At 39.0% G+C, this 20,613-nt stretch overlaps 1 protein-coding gene across 1 annotated transcript in view; it reads right to left on the reverse strand.

Moving 5' to 3' along the window:
- The window catches only part of SLC13A1 (solute carrier family 13 member 1), a 97,592-nt gene that overhangs the window by 47,739 nt on the left and 29,240 nt on the right, over positions 1-20,613 (reverse strand). Inside the window, exons 4-7 of the mRNA XM_055314864.1 lie at positions 20,158-20,345; positions 19,557-19,614; positions 19,427-19,475; positions 956-1,107 (exon numbers count right to left, since the gene is read on the reverse strand). Coding sequence (XP_055170839.1) covers positions 956-1,107; positions 19,427-19,475; positions 19,557-19,614; positions 20,158-20,345 — 447 coding nt within the window. The remainder of the gene's footprint in view (positions 1-955; positions 1,108-19,426; positions 19,476-19,556; positions 19,615-20,157; positions 20,346-20,613) is intronic.

Genomic DNA, 20,613 nt, shown 5'->3' on the forward strand with positions numbered 1-20,613 from the left:
CCTGACTCCGAACCCTAGTCTTTTTGTGAAAAGACGTACATCCTGTTCCAGGGCATCCTTAATGTGGCCCACCTTGCTGGAACTCTGATCATCTGTCCTGTTAGTATTTGAAAACACACTGCGGTTGTAGAATTCAGTTTGAGTCCTCACGTGAAAGCATGGACTTTCAAACTATTGTATCAGTAATTCTTACAATAGCTCTCAGAAATAGCATCAAGTATTTTTACATGGTTTACTTCATTTAAGTCTCACAATAATCATCTGAATTGTGACTGTTTTAGATATGAAAAATTTAAGTCTTGGGAGAGTAATTCACTTTTTGTTGTTCAAATTCACAAAGTAAGTGGCTGAAAATTACAGATTTTTTAACCCAAGTTATCTGACTCTACCCACAGATTCCCCATGTTCTCCAATAGATGAACATCACGGTTGCAAACTTATATTTAGAGTCCTATGTCTGTCCTTAGAATACTTTATCACTGACATTTCTTGCAATTGCCCAATCCTTCAAATCTTTTTAAATTCTAGGCAAGACTTCTGTAATAAGCACGTTTGTGCGCAACTCTCATCTTTTATGTTTAAATGCTAGTTCCCAAACCCTACATACATTTTCCTACTCAGATAATCCCTAATCACATTAGTTAACTATCATTCACAGTATTATTTGTAACAAGAAAAGTCTTCCCATTTGATTAGAATGGTCAGCCAGACATAACTATCTATTGTGAGCTGACTTGGGGAATCTTAAGGCACCTGTTAATTCACTACACCCTCCATATTTAACTCTTAGTGGAAGGGAAGGTCTCTAGACCTATAGATGTCCTGATGAAAAAAAAAAAAAAGGTTAACTCAGTACAGCAATTTCCATTCCTGATTCTCTGAATCAGTGAAGAATAAGCCTCGTAAGTTATGTGCTGCCTATTTATTTAATCAACGATCCAATCATTTTACTTACGTATTGAAATGCTCAGAGAAGATCAAGTTGGTAGAAGTGCCTGTGATCGTTGTGAGTCCACCAATGGTAGAAGAGTAAGCGATACACAAACACATAAGTTTACACATCATGTGGTCCTTCTTTGTCCGGTACTTGGTTCCTGTGTCTGAGTTCTGTTCAACAAGAAAAAAGTTTACACATCATGTGGTCCTTTGCTTAGTATTTGGCTTCATGCCGCCAACATTTCATCATTTTCAAGTCGTCTTTACAAAAGGGAAAATGGCGGCCTTCGTTACCTTCTTCTCAATTAAACCACGGCCCTACCTCGCCCCCATTTTCACAAACTACGCAAAAGAGTTGTCTACATTCACTGACTCTGTTCCTTTAACCACTCCAATCTGGCTTCCGTCCCTTCAGGCCACCCCAACCGCCCTTGCTTTGATTATCAATGTACTCCTAAACCCAACACATACTTCTCAGTCTCAGTCTTGTAGACCTCTTGACAGTACCCAGAAGAGTTAACCACTTCTTCCTGCTGCAAAACTCTTCTTGGGGCTTCTGTGATATCTCACTTTACTGGTTTTTCTCCCACATCTCTGCTTGTTTCTCTATTTAACTTGCCAATTCATTTTCCTTTATCCTTCCTTAAAACTGGAGTTTCTTGAAACTCCGTCACGGCTACCTCTTTTTTCTGAAGTATTTATCCTTAGGAAATCTCATATATTTTCACTGATTTAATGCCTGTAGATACACCATACCATCAATTCTGGTCTTCAGCCCAGACTTCTCCTTTTAGACCTATATATCCAATTGACTATTTAACATAACTTGAATATCTTAAATAAAACTCCACTCCCAAAATGTTCAAGACCAAGCACACTATTTTCTTCCTCAAATGTAGTTCTTCTTTAGGATCACCTATATAAGCTAATAGCATTATCATCATTATAATTACAAACACAGTGTGCTCCATATATAATAAACACTATTCTAAGATCAAAGTAAATAAACAATTTAATCCGTGTTATTCTTACAGTGCAATGAGGTTAGCACTGTATTTATCACATTTCACACATGAAAACATGAGACAGAGTAAAGTTCAGTGGTTTGCCCAAGGTCACAGAGTCTGGAAATGGCAGACTTGGATTTTGAAACCATGTAGTCTTGCTGTAGAATTCATACCCTCAGCCTCTATATACTATATTGCTTGTCCTCCCTGAGAACATTCTCTTCCTTCCCACCAAATTGGGTCAATTTTATCTATATAAATATGTCTGGACTCTTTCATGTTCATCTCCATTGCTATCACTTTGGAATAAATCAACATCACCTCTGATTTGGGTTATTGTAATAGCCTCCTTATATTTCTTCATGTATCAATTCTTGCTTATTTATGATCTGTCCTTATTTAAAAATATACAAATAGAAGAATCACCCTGTTTCATACAGAGAGGTATGCTGTCTGTGATATATACACTGAAGAATCTTTTTAAGAAATCATGGAAAGGAAGTATTTAAAAAGAAATCATGGAAAGGAAGTATTTAGTACTCATTGAAAGCCATCATGGATGTGGGAATGACCTAGCATAGTAGGGTCAGGTGCATTGGATTATAATTTGCCTTTTATGTTCTAATTAATTTAAAAGTTAGCTCTCAAAAAAAAAAAAAAAAAAAAAAAAAAAAAAGTTAGCTCTCTGGGGTATCTACTCTTCACCCCAAACAAATTAATTTATAAATATCTTGTTTGTCTTATATTTCATACATGGGAATGTTTTATATTTTCCATGGTAACTGTTTCCATTGAAAACTTGAAAAAATGGTATGTAAATAAATAGCGAAATAAGTTTAAAAATTCTTATAGTGTAGTACTAAGTGGCAACTGAAATTTGGGGCTTAAATATTAACTATTTTACTGTAGAAAAAATCAACAGAAACCAGGAAGTGATATATAATTTGGATATTATTAAACTGAACATAAGAATGGAAACTTAAAGATATAATGTACATAATTCTCACCACACTTAAACTTTCTTAATTGCAAATATATGCATATACAGATATATATATGTGTATATAAAACATAATGATTAAAAGGTATGGGTAAATACAAAATTAAAGAATCAAAATAAGAAAATACTAATATATTTGCCATGCTTTATCCTTTGTGGATTTCTCATACTTTTTCCTATGCATAGACCTTTAAAACATACACTAGGTGATATTTATGCAAATATTACAATTTAGAAACACGTTAAAAGTTCAGGGTGAATTTAAATTCTGCAGTAAATTGTAATGCTAATATACCATAATACATGTTGAGGAGTAAGTGCAGGCGTTGGGAGGTGGGATCGAGGGCAACGTCTGTATTATCTTGCCAGTAAACATGAACCCCTTCCTGTCAGCTCTATTACAGTTTTTCGCTTAGGGCATGTGATTGCTGGGCTGGTTGAAGAGAAGATGCTGTAGTAAGGGGTAAAGACCGAGGACCAGAGAGACAGTTGGGAAGGTCAGTGGCAGAATAATAGAGCTCTTAGGAAAGCCTGAGATGAGTCATTAATTGAGCCAACTATTAGTACAGAAACTACAAAAACAAGGGAAGGGTGGGGGATCCCTGGGTGGCGCAGTGGTTTGGCGCCTGCCTTTGGCCCAGGGCGCGATCCTGGAGACCCGGGATGAAGTCCCACGTTGGGCTCCCAGTGCATGGAGCCTGCTTCTCCCTCTGCCTGTGTCTCTGCCTCTTTCTCTCTCACTGTGTGCCTATCATGAATAAATAAAAATTAAAAAAAAAAAACAAGGGAAGGGTGGATCATCAACAGATTAGTCTTTTGCCTAAGATGCTAGTTTCAACCTGAGACCAAGGGTTTGACCTTGGCCCAAAGGGATCTGGAATAAATCATTTGGAAAGTTAAGAGCATGTGTTTGCAGATACCGGGACAACAGAATAAGCACGACATTTTTCCATAAGTGGAGGAGGAATTTGGTGTTTGTGTGTATGTGTGTCTGTGTGTGCATGTGTGTGGTATATCTTTTCCCAAGAGTTTCGGTAGGAAAAAAAAGATTCCTACCCAAGAAGGGAGGAGAAGCAAAGAATCTAGAGGCATGAAGCTGTAGGCAGTCGGGGATGGCATGGCTAGAGGGAACCTCCTGTGCTAAGGTGACCGAAGGACATTGCCATGGACACACTGTGAATGGGAAAATGCTTGTTTTATACTCTTTCACAACAGAGGACTTATGTGAAATTAAATACACACAAGGATGTAGTTTTTATGATAAAAATATGTCCACACACATAAAATGCCCAGGAATAGACTAAACTGAAATATGTCAAAATATTAACAATGGGATTGGGGATATCTTCTGCCTTCTTGATACTTTTTGTATCTTCTACAACCATAAAAAGTCTTTCCAATATATGCAAGAATTGTAGACCCCTTAGTGCAGAAAGTATTCAGAAATTAATGTGGTACGAAGACCAGGGATGCCTCACTATTGCTACCTGGTGGTTATGGGTGCAGACCCAGGGGCTTACTCAACACTCCATCCATGAACCGCGGGGGCTAAGCCCAGGGTCTCCAACGCTGTACAAGACAACTCACTGGGGGGACAGTGGCATGAAACCGTTAGGGTTTCTATTTATGGTTGAATAATAATGTGAGACGACTTGTACGAAATATCACTAATCATTTTCTGCTTGCCAAACAGCCAGGTTAAAATCTAGCTCTTTTTGGATATTTACTTGCATTAGATCCATCTGGTATCGCATACTGATTTCTCAGTTGTAGGCATTGTGGTTAGATTTCCACTGTTAGATGATGAGGATTTAGCTTTTGTTGATACACTCGACCACCCAACACACTTAAACTTCATGTCCCCATCCTCCTCCTATTACAGCTACGTGATAATCCTACTTAGAGCGGAATTCAACATTTAGAATGTTGTCGAATAGAAATCCATGAACATCTGAGAAATATGACCTATATTATTTTTCCTGTTTCGTACTCCTGCTCTACCCCTCCTGGCTTTCTTGGTTTCGTAAGTTTCGCTTAGTTTTCTGAATAACCACTAAATGACTCCAAACATTCCATGGTTGTTTAAATCTTCTCTCAGAACAATCAAGTAAGATACTTAATCTACATCAAATATTCTACCCATTTCATTGTCTTAGAGCACGTCTTCCAGGACGTTCCTAACCTGTCCTAACTCCGAGCATTTTTCTCTCTGGATCTGCAAAGATTTATCTCAACTTCAGTCAGTCTTCCTACTTCATTGATAGCTTGGTTGGATATTGATTTCAAGTTTGAAAATAAACGTCATGCCAAATGTTGAAGGCATCCTTTTCCGATTGTTTGAGTTTCCAGTGTTGCTGTAGAGAAGTCTTTAAACATTCATATTTTTTATCTTTTTTAATGAGTCAGTTTTGTCATTTTTCTGAAAATTTTTAGGATTTTCTCTTTTCTCATAATATTCTAAACTATCAATAACCTTCTCAATGTGTGTTTCAACTCTTGGCTGGCACCCAGTGGGATTATGTTCTTACACTATGGAAATTTCCTTCAATTTTTGATGTAGTCTCCTCAGTTTTCTCTATTCTTTTTCTGAAATTTCCTATTATTCTCTTACTTTGTTTCTTGGCATTTTTCTACTAGATTTTCCATTTACGATATATTTTTATATCTTTTTAACTACATTTTATATATTTATTTTATTTATATTCATATTTTATTTTTTGTCTTCTTGGTCCTCTTTTAAAGAATGCCATTCATGGATAAATTCCTAGAGTCTCACATTGTACCAACACTGAATCATTATGAAATAGAAAATGTGAACAGACAGATTACTAGTAAGGAGATTGAGTCAGTAATCCAAAGTCTCTCAACCAAAAAAGTCCAGGACTAAATGGCTTCATTGGTAAATTCTACCAAACATTAAAAGAATAATCAATGCCAATCTTTCTCAAATTTCCAAAAAATAGAAGAGGAGAGAATCTTCCAAACTCATTTTACGAGGCCAGCATTACCCTAATACCAAGACCATTCAAGGACACTACAAAAAAAAAGATAATTACACTTCACTATCCAAGATGAACATAGATGCAAAAATCCTCAACAAAATTGTAGCAAACCAAATTAAAGAATACGTTAAAAGAATCATATACCATTATTAGGTAAAATTTATAAAAATAATATGATCATATCAATAAATGTAGAAAACACGTTTAACAAAATTCAACATCAATTTATGATAAAGTGGGTGCAGAGGAAATATATCTCAACATCAAAAAGACCATATATGACAAGCCCACGGTTAACATCATATGCAAAGGTGAAAAGCTTAAAGTCTTTCTCCTAAGATCAGGAATAAACAAGGTTGCCCGCTCTCACCATTTCTATTCAATATAGTATTGGAAATCCCAGCCAGAACAATTAAGTAAGGGAGAAAAAGCCATCCAAAATCAAAAAGAAGTAAAACTGTCACCATTTGTAGATGAAATGTTATTATATATAGAAAACCTTAAAGACTTCATCAAAACACTGTTAGAACTAATAAAAAAAATTCAGCAACATTGCAGGATACAAAATCCATGTGCAAAAATCTGTTGCATTTCTATACACTAAAATGAAATGTCAGAAAGAGAAACAAAGAAAAGTACATCATTTATAATTGCCCCCAAAAATAAAATATCTAGAAATAAATTAAACCAAGGATGGGAAATATCTGTATATTGAAAACTATAAGATATCTATTAAAAATATTGAAGATACACATAAATGGAAAGATATCACATGCTTATGGATTAGAAGAATCAATATTGTTAAAATTGAGACTACTCAAAACTATCTTTAGGACCCAAACTACCCAAAGCAATCTACAGTTTTGATGAAAATTTGATATCAGAATTCCAATGGCATTTTTCAAAAATAAGAGCAAACAATCCTAAAATTGTATGGAACCACAAAAAAAAAAAAAAAAAAACCTGAATAGTCACAGTAATCTTGAGAAAGAACAAAACTGGAGGCATCCTGCTGCCTGATTTCAAACTATATTAAAAATCTACAGCAATTAAAATAGTATGCTATTTGCATACAAATAGACACAGATCAGTGTAACAGAATAGAGAGCCCTAAAATAAACCCACATAGATATAGCCAATTAATTTATGACAAAGGAGCCAAGAATATATAATGGGGAAAGGACAGACTCTCCAATAAATGGTGTTGGAAAAACTGGACAGCCACATGCAAAACAATAAAATTTTACCACAATCTTACAGCATACACAAAAATTAATTCAAAATAGATTAAAAACTTGAACATAAGACCTGAAACCATAAAACTCCTAGAAGAAAACGTGGATGGTTAGTTATTTGACATAGGGCTTAGTGATAATTTCTTCAATCTGACACCAAAAGCAAAAACAACAAAGGCAAAAATAAATAAGTAGGACTACATCATACTAAAAAGTTTCTGCACAGCAAAGGAAACCATAAAAAAATTGAAGACAACCAACTAAATGAGATAAAATATTTTCAAATTGTATTTCTGATAAAAGGCTATTTACTGAAACATACAAAGATTTCATACAGCTCAATAGCAAAAAACACCAATTTTATTTTTAAAATCAACAATTTGATTTTAAAATGGGCAAAAGGGGGCACCTGGGTGGCCCAGCAGTTGAGCATCTGCCTTTGGCTCAAGGCATGATCCTGGGGTCCTGGGATCGAGTCCTGCATCAGGCTCCCCTCCTGTTTTTCCCTCTTCATGTGTCTCTTCCTCTCTCTCTCTCTCTCTCTCTCTCTCTCTCTCTCTCTCTCTCTCTGTGTGTGTGTGTGTCTCTCATGAATGAATAAATAAATTCTTAAAAAAAAAGGGGCATGGGGATCCCTGGGTGGCGCAGCGGTTTGGCGCTTGCCTTTGGCCCAGGGCGCGATCCTGGAGACCCGGGATCGAATCCCACGTCGGGCTCCCGGTGCATGGAGCCTGCTTCTCCCTCTGCCTATGTCTCTGCGCCTCTCTCTCTCTCCCTCTGTGACTATCATAAATAAATAAAAAAAAAAAAATTAAAAAAAAAAAAAAAAAGGGGCAGGTCTGAACAGACATTTTCCCAAAGAAAACTTACAAATGGCCAATAGGCACATGAAAAGATGCTCCATATCATTAATTATCAGGGAAATACAAATCAAAACCACAATGAGCTATCACCTCATACCTTTTAGTATAACTGTTATCAAAAAGACAAGAAATAATAAGTGTTGGTGAGGATGTGGAGAAGAGGGAACCCTTGTGCAGTGACAGTGGGAATGTAAATTGGTGCAGCCACTATGGAAACCAGTATTGAAGGTCCTCAAAAAATTAAAATAGAACTACAACATGACGTAGCAATTCTACTTTGGGGTATTTATCAAAAGAAAATGAAAACACTAACTCAAAAAGAAATATGCATGCTTGTGTTCATTGCAACATTATTTGCCACAGCAACGATATGGGAACAACCTAAGTGTCCATTGGTGGGTAAATGGATAAAGAAATCGTGGTAAATGTACACGGTGGACTATTACTCAGCCACAAAAAATGAACAAAATCTCGCCATTTGTGACAACACGGATGGAGATCAAGGGCATTGTGCTAACTGAAATAGGTCAGAGAAAGACAAATACATGATCTCTCTCACAAGTAGAATCTTTAAAAAAAAAAACCCACAAATACAAAAACACACAAAAGAACAAGCTCATAGATGCAGAGAACAGATTGGTAGTTGCTGGAGGCAGCGGGTCAGATAAATACGTGAAGAGGGTGTAAATTTATTAAAAAATTAAAATTAAAAAAATTAAAATTAAAAAGGAATGTGCAATACAGCATATCGTATGCTACATTTGTTTGTAAAAAAGCAAAAATAAAACAACATATCTATGTTATGAAAAATAAAAGGATATTCATATTCCATGAATGCAATTCTTTTGTTTTTCTCTGAATATATTAATGATAGTTTTTCTTTCCTGTGCTTTCCTTCTTCTTGCATAGTCCCTGTTTCCTGCAGCTTTCTGCTTTCTTTTTGCTTCTTTGGAACTCTCTTTCATGCCCGAACTTTTCTTCAGCTATCCAGGACCTTCTCGCTGTTTGCTTAGATTTGAGACCACGAAAAGCTGTCTGGAAGCTCTGTACCCCTGTTTTGGGAGTTGTTGACTGTGGGCTTCACTGCAGTACCTCTGACTGGGCCTCTTCTTTTTCTGAGAAAATCCAATTGTATATATTTTCACCTTTTCTTTTTTTTATTTTCACCTTTCCTTTATGTTGATTATATTCCCCAGGAGAGGATCTCCTGACGTCCTGCCTGCTGACGCCTGGAAGGAACAGGCCTGGATCCTGGAACTAGTGGAGTAGAAGCAAGGTTTCCCCCATTCTGCAGGTAAACTGCCTCTCAACGCCCCCCCCTCCCCCTTTCATCGTGAAACCCTGTGTGACCTGAACTGTGCCTGGTTCTCCTTACTCTCTGCTTTACTGGTCTAAAGAGGACACTGGTGTTTGGTGGAAGAGAAACAGTTGCATCTGTGTGGAGTCGAGGAAAAATCTGGGAATTCATCTGTTTTCATAAGCAGTTTTTTACCCCTGATTTTCAACATTTTAAAAACTTTGAAGGCTACTGCTATGTAACCTGGATTTTTCATTGCCTCTCCTCACTGTTGATTTAGGATTCCACTTTTATGAAATAACTGAGTCATTTCATATCCATCCTTTTACTTTCCAGCTTCCAAAATGATTTTGCTGTCATCTCTTCTCTTGACATTTACATAATCATGACTTATGACTTAAAAGGTCTATTTGTTCCTGTTTTAATGGAGATTTAGGAGATACTGAAGGTAAATGGGTGTATTCAATCTCGCATCTTACTGGAAGATGCAACCTTCCTCTTACATTAAAAAAATAAATTAATCTTAATTAATAATCGTTGCACAGACTGACCTCCGTTCATGGTCTATATGTCAGCGGGTGATATAGGGAAAGATGGGGGGAGGAAAAGCTCAATAGTGTGAGGAGCGATTGACAGCGGGGCCCTGTCTCTCTCTTTGCTCTCAGCATATTGAGTTTACATGTGCTTGGTTAAGTGAATAACAGTTACACTTTCTAGTTCTAATTAAAACAGCCCTCTCATAACGTGCATGTGGCTTTAAATGATTTCTATAGGAAATTATTCATGTAAAGAAAGCCCAGAATAAAGATAATACATAAGTGAACGGCAAGGAAATATGAGGAGAGACCCTTCTGCTACTGTTGATATGAACTCATCATGAAGCTCTGGTAAGAATCTAGTCTGTAATAACCTGAAAAACTCAGAGCAGTTGGTAACAAAACTGAAGTTATCAATAAGACTCCTGGAAATATGATTTTTATACACTGTAGTTAATAAAGAATTATGCTGCATATTGTGAATTGGAATATTACTTTACATAGTAATAGTATGATGAATAGAAAGGTCTTTAAAATTAAGCACTTAAGACCTGAGGACTCTATAAAAATTCTATTTTTTCAGCAATATCAAAAATCATAGTTAAATTGAAGATTTATTTTATAAAATGCTATTATCCTAAATGTTAAATATTTAGAAGCTTCCTTTGTAATTTATTTGTGAGTAGCCAAAAATAAATATGTATTAGAAAAAAATCTTTTTCTTTCTATAGCAGTAAAAATGACTGACATAATATATAAATAATATAGTATTTTTCTTTTCCACAGCATGACAAATCAGATTTCCTGTTAAATAAAATGTTTAAAAAGCATCTTAAAAATGTATCTCAAAACAATACAAAAATAGGGAATTTGCCTTGACCCTAAATCAAGTGAAAGTGGGAATCTTGAGTAACTAGGCAGCTTTTTGATCTGAGAATCTCAATCTTTTTGATTGAGCTGGATATGGCAGATAATGCCTACGGCCCATCATCTATGAGGAACCCTACAGGAAAATACGCATAAAGCTGGTGTCCTCTGCAAAAGTTGACAATAAGGAAATCTCATGCTGACTTACAGGAAAACAAAATGTAGCCTAAAAACTCCTAATCACAGGCATTTTTAGCCTAAATTCGTGTTACCTGTCTGTTAAAATAAAAACAATAATATAAAAGCTCTTCCAGGAAGCTGCAACTCAAGACTTAAGGAATTTCCAGAGAAGTCTCAAGGAAACCTACTATTTCAATACTTACATAGCTCAATATCTCAAAAGCAAACAATCCAGTTAAAAAAAAAAAAAGGGCAGAAGACATGAATAGATATTTTTCCAAAGAAGACATCCGGATGGCCAACAGACACATGGGAAGGTGCTCCACATCCCTCATCAGGGAAATGCAAATCAAAACCACAAGGAGACACCACCTCACAGCCCTCAGAAGGGCTAAAATTAACACGGGAAACAGTAGATGTCGGTGAAGATGTGGAGAAAGGGGAACCCTGTTGCACTGTGGGTGGGGATGCAAACTGGTGCAGCCACTGTGGAGAACAGTGGGGGGTGGGGCTCAAAGAGTTAGAAATAGAGCTACCCTGTGATTCAGCAATTGTACTACTGGGTATTTACCTAAAGGATACAAACATACTGATTCAAAGGTGCACCTGCACCCCGATGTTTACAGCAGCATTATCAGCAAGAGCCATATTACAAAAAGAGCCCAATGTCCATCAACTGATGAATGGATAAAGAAGATATAACATACGTATATGTGTGTGTGACTATTAGCAAAAAAAAATGATATCTTGTCATTTGCAACAACATGGATTGATCTAAAGGGTATAATGCTAAGTGAAGTAAGTCAGAGAAAGACAAATATTATACAATTTCACTCATACAAGGAACTTAAGAAACAAGACAAATGAACAAAGAAAAAAAAGACAAACCAAAATATAATCTTAACCATAGAGAACAAGTTAGTTGTTACCATAGGGGAGGTGGGCAGAGGAATGGGCTAAATAGGTAAAATAGGTGATGGGAGCTAAGAATACACGGTCATGATGAGCACTGACTAATATAGAGAACTGTTGAATCACTGTGTGGTACACCTGAGTCTAATATAACACTGTATGTTAACTATATTGGAATGAAAATAAGTACCAAAAAAAAGAGAAAGAAAGAAGAAAGAAAAGAAAGAAAGAAAGAAAGAAAGAAAGAAAGAAAGAAAGAAAGAAAGGAAGGAAGAAAAGAAAGAAAGAAAACTGGCATTGCTTCATTAGCATCAGACAAATAAACTCTAAGACCCCAAAACATCAGGGCACTGAAAAATGGTAAAAGCATTAATTAACCAGGAATATATAAACATTCTAAACTGGTAGGGACACAATAACATAATCTAAATAAGTCCAAAGTATATAGAAACCAAAATTGACAGAACTAGCAGGAGAAATAGTCATATCCATAACCTAGAGGGAGATTTTAACAAAACAGTTTCATTAACTGCTGGGTTAAGTACAAAAAATCAGGTCACAGACAATTTGAAAAACAACCAGCAAACTTGATCTAACAGACTTTTGGAAAATATTGCTCCCAGTAAGTTGAGAATATACAATTCTTTTTAAGCACGATGAGACATTTATCACAATTGACCATGTGCTAGCCCATAAATCTGCCTCAACAAGAACTGATGTCATATAAACAATTTCTGAGCACAGTAAAATGAAGTCAGAAATAAAAACAGAAAAACAAAACGTATCACAAAAGTCTCATTTATTTCAGATTTTAAAATGCACTTCCAAGCAACTCATGAAGGGAAGAATCTAGTAAAACAGAAATACAGAAGATACAAAGAACTGAAAAATATGTGATGGAGCTAAGTTAATGGGAGAAAATTCATCTCCTTAAATCCTTACTTTGGAAGAGAAGAAAAGCTCATGTTTCATAATGTGAATGTCTAATTTAAAAAGTAAAAGAAAAAAAATAATAAAAAAATAAAAACTAAAAGAGCAGCAGAATGAATGTAAAGATAAAGTAAAACAAAATAATAAAGAGAGGAAATGAATAAATTAGAATACTTATAAAATATGATCAAAGAGCCAAAAGTCAGGTCTTTGACAAGACTCATAAGACTAATAAAACTAATTTTTGAAAGACTATTGAAAAAAAAAGCTTAAAAGCTTAAGTAGAAATATTAGCAATGACAAAAGCTATAACTAAAAATACTTTAGAGATTAAATTGGTCTTGGTGATATTATAAACAACCATATGCTATTAGCCGCAGGATGGAAGGTGTACGGTTCCTGGAAAAATACAACTCAAGAAGAAATAGAAAATGTAATTAATCCTAAAGCCAGGAAAGTGATAGAGTAATTCCTGAGAGCCTCTGCCTTCTGCGTTCTCCTCTTCCTGTGAGCCAGAGTAGAGGATGGGGAGGGCGAGGGGAGGCAGCGATCTTGCCCCGGGTGGGGGGGGGGGTTGGTGCTGAGGCCTCAGAGCTGGGAGGCAGAGTCGGCCCAGTGATGTGGAACCCCCTGCCCGCTTACTCCTCTCGTTAAGACTCTTGCTATTTGGGGGCTCTGTGGTGATGAAGGGGTAACCAGGACAGGACGAGCAGAAACACTGAAAAGAGGACGAGAGAATGATTGACACGACCTTCTGGCCTGTGTGTCTGGGCGAGGGGACCGGCGAGTGACTGAGCAGAGGAGGCGGAACCAGACAAGGCCCTGAGACTTTTCGGAATTAGTTAAGCTGGGATGTGAGGTATACCATTTTGTGCATTTTTATATCCTTTAAATTTTTTCTGTTGCATTTAATAAATGTGTGTCTATTTCACATATTTCATAATCAAGTGCAAAAGCCATTTGGGGACAAAGCAAAATGAATGTTTTCCTGTTTTAGGGAATGCTATTGGAAGACGCACGGAAACACGCTGCTGAGGGTTGAGAAGATAAGGTCCACCGTAGAGCAGACGTGGCCGCAGGAGGCTCCCACCCGGCCCACCCGGCCCCCACTGCCCGGCCCACCCTTAGCTCCAGATGCCAGGACCCCCGTTTCGGGGACTCACAGATGGAAGACTCATGGGACCAAAGCTCTTCTCAGCGGTCGTTTCAACAGCACAACGTTGTGTGGAAACACGCCTGAGTGCAGACACCGAAGGAGCCGGGCCTTTGACCTCGACGACAACTGGGACCACGGGGAGGTCGTGGGCCCAGGCTGCTGCCGGATCCCCGCTCCTCGTTACAGCGAATGTCAAAAAAATTCCTCACTCAGAAGTGAATTCACCTCCCCGGGGGTTGCCCCGGCTTCCCTCTTGAATCGGGAAGTCCTCGGGGTGTGATTCCAGGTGGACCGGGCCCGGCTGCTGCCTCACGCGCTGTCCACTGTGGCCTGGCCTCGTCCTCCCGCACAAGCCCAGGCTTCTGCTACACACAACACTGGGGGTGACAGGTGCCCGGATTCTGGACGGAAATGTGATCTCCCTGTTGGTCTAGGAAGTAAGGGGGCTACGGTTTCTTCTAGAAGCCCCACGTCTCCTCCCAGAGGCTGAAGATGCTGCCCCATCAGGAGAGGCCACGCAGTGCACAGCGGGTACACACGGCCTGCCCTGAGATGACCCAGCTGGCATCCGAGCCCACGCTCGGCCACTGCAGGGGACCACGCTGCCAGCTCGGCCGGAGGTGCCCAGAGCGCAGGCCCCACACACACATGTGCAAGAGCCAAACATGGGAAGTGGGTGAGCATCCAGGTGCTGCCAAAGGATAGGGGCGATCCTCTCACGGCCACACGGACACCCAGCCACCTGGCTGTGACCTGAGACATGTAGACATCGTGAAAAGTTTACCCCAATCCAGCCAAATCAGCACACCCTCCACGTCCCTCTCCTTCCTTCCTTCCTTCCTTCCTTCCTTCCTTCCTTCCTTCCTTCCTTCCTTCCTTCTCCTCCTCCTCCTCCTCCTTCTTCTCCTTCTCTTTCTTTCTTTCTTTCTTTCTTTCTTTCTTTCTTTCTTTCTTTCTTTCTTTGTCAGACATTCAAGCACCATCACCCTACCTAACCAACTTCAACCATACAACACTGCCAAGTATACTTTAACTTTATACCCTTGGAGCTTATCCGTCTTACAGCCACAAGTTTGCACCCCATCCCTCAACTCTTGACAACCACTTCTTTACTCTTTGTTTTTACGAGTTTGACTTTTTATTTTCTTTAGATTCCACATATAAATGCTACCGCACTATATTTGTACTTTGCTGCCTGTCTTCTTTCACTTAGTCTAATGCCCTCAAATTTCATGCATGTTCTTACAAATGGCAGGATTTCCTTCTGTTTTGTGGCCGAATAACATTCCACTGAATACGCATAACGCATGTATCCATCCATCCGTCAGTGGACACATTCTCCGTATTGTAGCTAATGCAAATAATGCTGCAATGAACGTACGTGCAGATATCTCTCTGGGATCTTGTTTTCATTTCCTTTGGATCTATACCCAGAAGTGGGATTACCAATTATCATATGGTTATCCCATTTTTAATGTTTTAGTGAACCTCTGTCCTGTCTTCTGTGGTGACTGCATCAGTTTACACCACCGAGAGTGCACAGGGCTCCCTTTTCTCCACATCCTTGCCAGCACCTGTTATCTACTGTCACTTCGATGCCGCTCTTTCTCTGTCATCATCTCTCTATAAACTACAGGACTCGGCTGGATGAGTGAAAGAAGACACGTAGGTTGTGTCAGGTGAGGACTAATATTGGCCTTGCCACCCAATTTCACCCAGCATTGAATTGAAGCGTAATCAAGGAGGATAAACTCCTGTTTACATTTGATAGACACCGGATATTCTAGGTTTGATATCCCCTAACTTGGCAGAACCAATGACCCTAGACCATGATATTATGAACCGTGCTTATTACCGTTAATACGGTTCTTTGAATTCTTGGAGAACATTAAACAGTGTTCTTTAACAGAATTCGGTTTTCAAAAATAAGGAATTTCACCCCCAAACTAAACACTCAATTAAAAAGCAATATTTAATTTGTTCAAGGAAATTTTTCCTTTGAACTTTTCCCTTTAGAGAACTACAAATTATATAAGATGAATGGAAAACAATTATCTTAGACCTTTCATTAAAAGCGAACTGATTCTCCGATTCCTTTCATTTGAAGATGCCTGGAGTTTAGAAATGGAGCTAGTATAAAAATCTGGGCTATCTCTTTGAATGATACTGGTGTTTGTGAGGAAGGGAAAAATCTAGCAATTTCATTCTTCTTTTGGTATGTAAAAAAATGGAAATAATATGAGTGATGATGACTGGTCTCTCAGTTTTCTCACTGGAACCTGACAAATATATTTCTCCATGTACTGCCAGTGTCCTTTTAGTGTATTCCATTCTTTTTGCCCCTTTTCTTCTCAAAAAAATATTTTAACTTCTTTTGGAGTCATGCAGGATTTACAGGCTAAGTATCTACCCACCACGTTTATTCTGGACACAAGTAGGAAGCTCTGCTAATGTTTGGGTCATGGCCTATGATAAGAACAGAACTTGGCGAGTCGTGGAAAACATCTATTTTTAGATATGCAGCATTGGAAGATGACTATTCTTTAATCAGTTTCTGGAATCTAAGGGACTAGTGACTATCCACCATCTTTAAAACCAACATGTAATCATCACCATCAGCAGCCAAAGTAATGGCAAAAATATCATCATCATCATCATCATCATCATCCTCATCTACATCAGAAATTTGCAGTTTTATTAACAAGAATTTTAGGGCTGATAAATTTTAGTTCCCAACCCTTGCTTTCTTTCCACCAAAAACAAAACTAATCTCCATAAATAGCCAAGGCAATCCTGAGATAGAAGAACAAAGCTGAAGGTATCCCACGTCCTGGTTTCAAGCTATATTACTAAGCTGTATAATCACAATAGTCTGGAATTGGCATAAAAACAGACACACAGACCAATGCAACAGGATTGAGAGCCCAGAAATAAATCCTCACGTATACAGTGAACCCACATGTGTCAAGGAGCCAAGATACCCAGTGGGGAAATGTTCGTCTCTTCAATGAATGGTGTCGGGAAAATTCAATAACCACGTGCAGAAGAATAACATTGGATTCCTATCTTGTACTCCTCACAAAGATTAACTTAAAATGAATTAGGGACCCCAAACTGTAGAGCTCCTAGAAGAAAACATAGGCACATGCTCCTTAACATTGGTCTTGGCAACACTTTTTTAATGTGACACCAAAAGCAGGTAATACTTTCATGTATCTCTAATAAAGAACACTTTTGTAAAAAGTCGTCCTTTAATTTTTCTTTTACACAAAACTGAATTTTTATACCTTGAGTTCTAGAAAGACCATAGAATCATTGTTTAAAGGCCTTCCTTGCTCTCTTCCCCCAAACTCAGAACTCAATCCTCATTGCCTATGATGTACCCAAATTGCCTTACTTTTGCCCCCCTGGAGAGTAATTCCTCCTTCTGTGTTCCCCTTCTCAAGCAGTGGCGTCACAGCCTACCTTTACCAAGTTTATTCCAGCAAAGCGTCTTCTCTACGCTTCTCTCTCTTGTCTTCAAAGTCTGATTAATCAAAAGTCCAGTTAGGTTCACACCCTCTGCCCTTCGAATTGTTGCCATAGTGAGTCTCTCAATGGCAGAACCTACCGTGCTGCTCTCCAGCTTCAGCGATTCCTAAGGTCTCTGAGACAAGCTCTACGCTCGTTGGCTGGCTTCAACAACCGTGTCTAACGCGGCCCGAGCTCTCCAGGCATCTCACTCACCACAACTCAACCCTGGCACCTGCAGTACTGACGTTTCCTGAAGGAGCCCTGCTCTCTACATACTTGGGTCTTTGAATTCATTGCTTTTTCTAATTAGAACACCTCTTATCTTTCCACTCGTTAGTTAATTAACCAGGATAGGGATCTACTGAGCATCTACCCTGTGTTAGGGGATGAAGCGCGCCAGGGGATGAGGTGGTCAACGACGTAGACAAGGTGCCTGCATACATGGAGCCTGCACTCTGCTGACGGAACATGTTGTCTCCTCCCGGACTCACGTTCCTTTTGCTTGCACCCCGTCCTGCAATATCCCCTGATTCAGTGAGTCCCTCCACCTTTGGAAGACTCAGCCCCTGTGCATGCTTTTGTCGTAGGATTTATTTATGTCACACATTTTTTTTTTAAAGTCCATCTTCCCCGCTAGACTCTGAGCTGCTTACAGTAAGGGGCAGGTCTTTTCACCAATGGACCCTCCTAAAATGCCGAGGACAGTGTTAGATGTCAGGTTGATTTGAAGGGGCTTGACCCAAAATTTAGGCATCGGGTCAGAAAACTGGGTTTCTAAAGTTAACCGTGAGAAAGTTACTGTGTGCAAGTATATTCTTTCTGTTTATGCTTGCCAATTTTCATGATATTTAAAGCTCATTTTTAATGTATTCTTCTGTAATATACCTCACGTACTATTGATTTTCTGTTTTAAAAGAATTATTTCTATTCCTAAAGATGATAATGTTCTCATAAATATATATTCAATACTCATCTTTAAAGCCCCTAACCCTTACACTGTAGCTAATGGCTTAAAACGTATCTTCGTTATTTGTATTCTGTTTGCAAAGAAATCATTCTTTCCCTGAAGATTTCTGTAAATAGCAAGAAGGTTTTCTTTCTCCTAGTGAGTCGCAAGTAAATGCATTGTAGACTAAGGAAGGACCATATGCCCCACTCCATTCCTAATGCCATGGTTACCAGAAAACCATTTCTATGCAGGATTGTCTTTCAGTGGTCTCAAGATCTATTGCTCCCAATACAACTTAATATAGGATTTTTATATTGATTTATTCTGGGTGCAATGAATTCTATGCGATAGTTTACAAGAGTCTCCTTCCTTCCTTCAATAGCTAGAATGACTATGACTCCTTCATCTGTTTGACAAGAGCAATTCATAAATTCTGCACTGAATTTTTTACTGGGGACACTAAAGATAACTGGATTGTAATTAGGCAAATAAGAGTTGCTCTAAGTTTATGACCTGAAAGAAATAAGGATAGTACTAGTGAAAATCAGGCTTTCTGGCTGATAAGATTTTAATAAGAAAATGAGACATTCTGAGACTGGAATTATATTTCTTTAAACTGCATATGCTAACTACCATCACCATGAACTCAGTGGAAGGAGAAACTAACGATGCTAATCCTCAAACCCAAACATGTTTTCTATCAGAGTTTTGATTTTAGTTTATGTCTGTGAGGACTCATCAAACCATTACACCCGCTTTGACTTAGGCAAGGAAGGAAGTAACAGATTTTAATGTGCATACATCTCAGGGCGCCCGGGGGGCTCGGCTGGTTGAGCATCTCACTCTTGATTTCAACCCAGTCATGATTTCAGAGTCATGAGATCGAGCCCCGGGGATGGACTCCACACTGAGCTTGGATCCTGTTTAGGATTCTCTCTCTTCCTCTGCCCTTCCCTCCTCCCTTTCTAAAAATAAAAGAAAAAATGCATGCATCTCTAACTGCAGGTCTAAGATAATTTCACATATAATCACATTTAAGCTACCTTTTCTGGCTCCGTCTTGCTTGAAATTTTTCCTGCATCATTACCGTATCTGAAAAATAAATTGACCCAGTTTATAATTTTATTAAAATGTAATTTAGAAAATCCTGATCAAAATGTCAATATTCCTTACCCTGGAGCTGGTATTGTTTTCTCATTCCTCTCATTTGTTTCTTGTCCATTAACACTTTCTGCAAAATAGTAAAGAAAAACAATTTAAGGGGTTATCAGCATGTGCCTGTGTGCGTATGTAAAGATGCAGGCATTGCTAGAAACTGAAAATAAATTCACCTGTACTAACATTAACATTCATTTTAATAAAGCATTTTATAAATATAAATATCACCCTACCATTTTTCACTCCACCAGGGCAATTTATCAGAGCCAGAAATAACCACAGCCAAATGTAATAATACTCTTTCCAAATGGAATGTCGGAAGTAACGATTCCCACCATTATGCAGGAAGGTCGATTCTGTCTGAGAATCGGGGCCCATGAGAGGCAGGGAGGGAAAGAGCTCCCTCAGGGGCTGGAGGCTCCGACGGGCATTCTCTCCTTTTTCCAGAGAACGTGGATTCAGCCATTAAAGGAAGATAAAATATGCGGCAATGCCGCTCCCTTGCATAAATACTGGGAACTACAGAAAGGAGAGAGTTAAATGCACGTCCTGCTGGTGTGGCTGGTGGAACCCACGCCAGGCCTCTTGAGCTTCTGGCTGGGGCGCCATGTGATACCGTCGATCTCCAGTCCATGGTTGGTGGATCCACCGAGAGAGGTCATCTGAGTGGCCTCCACCTCTGCCTGGGCACTGATGATCTGCTGGGCCACGGCCTCCACGATGGGCATCACCATGGCAGCGGTTGACGTGTTGCTGAGCCACATGGACAGGAAGGCGGTGCTGCTCATGAGCCCCAGCGTCAGCCTGGAACGAGAGGGCTTTTAGGGGGAAGGGGTCTCCAGCGTCCCTGCTCTGTGACTCTACTGGAAAGGATGCGGCTGCTGGGCTGGGGACAGTTTCAAGACACACGTAGGTTCGGGCTCCTCTCAGATGAGGAACCCGAGGACGGTGGAGCCGGGAGGGGACGGAAGCGGCATTTGGAAGAGGGGTGTTCCTGTGGGACGAGACTCTCTCACCCCAGGAGAGGGGTCAGTTATGACCAACTGCAAGTCAAACTGAGTGTATAACCGCT

This window comes from Nyctereutes procyonoides, unplaced genomic scaffold, assembly GCF_905146905.1.
Source record: "Nyctereutes procyonoides isolate TBG_1078 unplaced genomic scaffold, NYPRO_anot_genome, whole genome shotgun sequence".
Taxonomy (NCBI): domain Eukaryota; kingdom Metazoa; phylum Chordata; class Mammalia; order Carnivora; family Canidae; genus Nyctereutes; species Nyctereutes procyonoides.